Source organism: Penaeus chinensis, chromosome 32, assembly GCF_019202785.1.
Source record: "Penaeus chinensis breed Huanghai No. 1 chromosome 32, ASM1920278v2, whole genome shotgun sequence".
Taxonomy (NCBI): Eukaryota; Metazoa; Arthropoda; class Malacostraca; order Decapoda; family Penaeidae; genus Penaeus; species Penaeus chinensis.
The window spans coordinates 15,333,691-15,336,190 of record NC_061850.1 but is presented as its reverse complement, the minus strand read 5'-3'; the positions used below and the strand labels follow the sequence as shown (position 1 = coordinate 15,336,190).

General features: G+C 33.9%; 1 protein-coding gene across 3 annotated transcripts in view; it reads right to left on the bottom strand.

The window, feature by feature from the left end:
* Nucleotides 1-515: 515 nt before the first annotated feature.
* Nucleotides 516-2,500, bottom strand: part of LOC125042730 (DNA-binding protein Ets97D-like) — a 15,819-nt gene continuing 13,834 nt past the window's right edge. For all 3 annotated transcript variants that reach the window (XM_047638571.1, XM_047638572.1, XM_047638570.1), the window contains exons 9-10: nucleotides 1,599-1,732; nucleotides 516-854 (exon numbers count right to left, since the gene is read on the bottom strand). In XM_047638571.1, coding sequence (XP_047494527.1) covers nucleotides 668-854; nucleotides 1,599-1,732 — 321 coding nt within the window. In that variant the 3' untranslated portion in view covers nucleotides 516-667. The remainder of the gene's footprint in view (nucleotides 855-1,598; nucleotides 1,733-2,500) is intronic.

Sequence of the window (2,500 nt, the reverse complement as noted above, 5' to 3'; positions counted from 1 at the left end):
AAAGATATAATAACATTGCAGAGTTGAGGCAAGAAGTCTTGATATCCCATGTGTGTCTTGTGTGGTCCAGGCCCACAAGCCACACACCTAGGAGCAGGGATGTCAATTGTATGATGTCCCTGCCCAGGAGAGTTGTCACTCAATAAGCCTAATGCCCAAATTTTAGCATATGTGCAGGCTGTGAGGCAGCCAGATCCAACAGAGTAATAAGTATTTATATAGATAACAAAGCTGTGCAAGGAAACCTATCCAACAGACCACTATATCAACATTCTCTGAAAGTTCCCATTTAAATTGCTGGCATTTCTTACATTTGAAATTGATTTCTTGTATTAACATTCTCCTAATGAGATGTCATTGAATGTCAAGAGATGTAGTGAGTATTAGAAATTTGTGTTCAGCATACTTACTTAACTCATTTCCAGAGCTAGCATCTCAAAATGGTATCTGTTGCAACTTGTATTATTTGTGCTTGAATACTAATTTCTCCATGGAATATGATAATTAAAAAAATATTATGGGTACACTTTATTAATTACTGCAATAAACATCTTTATGAAATAAAAGGTTGGTATTACCTACATAATAGCAAGAAATTAACAGGTTACTGAGACAATATATATTATCAGTATAAAAATCAATTACCTCATAAATTGTACAAATTGTGCTACATAGCTTGCATGACCATCACTGGAGGGACCTCCAAGCTGTATCCCTCTCGTCTTCGACATTCTTCTACCTGTTGCCGAAGCTCATCAGCACTGTATCCCACTACACTCTTTAAGTCTAATACAAATCTATATACAAATCTTTTTCCTGATACTTTTGCAATCATATCACCATCGTAGTAGTATCTGTAAAGAAAAAGAGATGTTTATGTATATCTTATTCTTTTTATCATAAGGTATCCTAACTGTGTATTCACAACTTTTTAACATTCCATACTTTGTGGGATGAAGGGCCTGCAATGTTACCTGACAAGTTTATATGAGGGAAAACAAATAGTAAATCCATTCATCCATATTGAGGCTAAAAAATAAAAATAAAAAATAAAATAAAGATGTGTTGAAATATCTATATTTGATATAATATTCACTCTGTGCATCTGCTGGAAAAAGGTCCTCTCATTAATCCATATTTAGGGCAATCTCTAAGCTCACCTGATATAAGTTTTCCCTTTCATTTGCTCCTCATATACTATACAAACAAGCAAAACATACCCATTTACAATATGACTAAAAAAAGGTTTGAAAATCATGTACATTTATTTATTTTTTATGCAGTTTATTTGTCTTTAATATATGCATTACCTCTGGATGAATATCATAAAGGAAACATTTGCAATCAATGCAAAGAACATGACAGAAAACCTAACAGGTCTAGTAACTTATTTGAGTCCATGACAGTGTGCAAAGCTTGAAGTTCCATCAAATGGGATCTGCTTACCTTAGAGCTACTCTTCCAGTTTCAATGATTTAATAAATGGGGTTAGAAAATCAACTATAATGTTAAATTACTTCAAAGCATTCAAGTTTTCTATAAAAAAAGAAAGAAATACAGAGAAATCTTTCATTATTGGAACACTTATTTTAACTTGCCTGAGAGCTCGAGACAATTTTTCATAATTCATGTTTGGCTTGCTCTTTCGTTGTCCCCAGAGACTTGCTACAACTTCAGGTTGGTGTAATCGAAATTCTCCATCCCCACCATACCATGAAATCACTGGGTAAAGCTGAATAGAAAAGGGTAACCTTTTAGGAATAAGCAAAATACATAATTATTTTTTAATTATTATCATTTAAAAAATCTTTCTCAGTTTCACACCCAACCTGAATGTGCAGTGCAGTGACAAGACTCTATGCCTCCCCTTTGCAATGTTATTTTCTATTTTTCTGTATAAGCATTTTTAACATTTATGCCATCTGCCAATGTTCATATTTGTCATTTAATTTGCTATATCCTGATTGTAATAGGCTGTTTTCCTTGCACAGACTCGGTATCCTCTCTCTAGGTAGTCCATGGAAAATCAAATGATAAATATAGACATTGGAATAAGGCATAAAGGCTAAAAAAGCTCTTGCAGAAAAAGAAAACAATATTGTAAGGAGGAGGCATGGAGTCCTGTTGCCGCAGATGAGTGTTCGTTTGTGCATAACTTACAAGCCGCACACCCTGCAGAGTGTCCATTCACATAAGCCAAAAGCCAGTATTTTATGCCATATGATGGCAGTGAAGCATCCAGATCCAATGGGTTAACATATTAAACATCAATTTTCCACTTTGGGAGGCAAATATCATTTTAGGCATTATCTTAAAATACTGTGAAGTACTGTTAAAAACAGGAGTATAAATATCTTGACGATTTTGAGGCATTAGCATTTTAGAAATAATGTTAAAATTATTAAACATGTACTGCATCATCATCTTCCAATGGATCTTATTCATTACTTGTTTTGTTTCATGCATATAATACACCAAGCAAAGGCAAATGACACCAAAC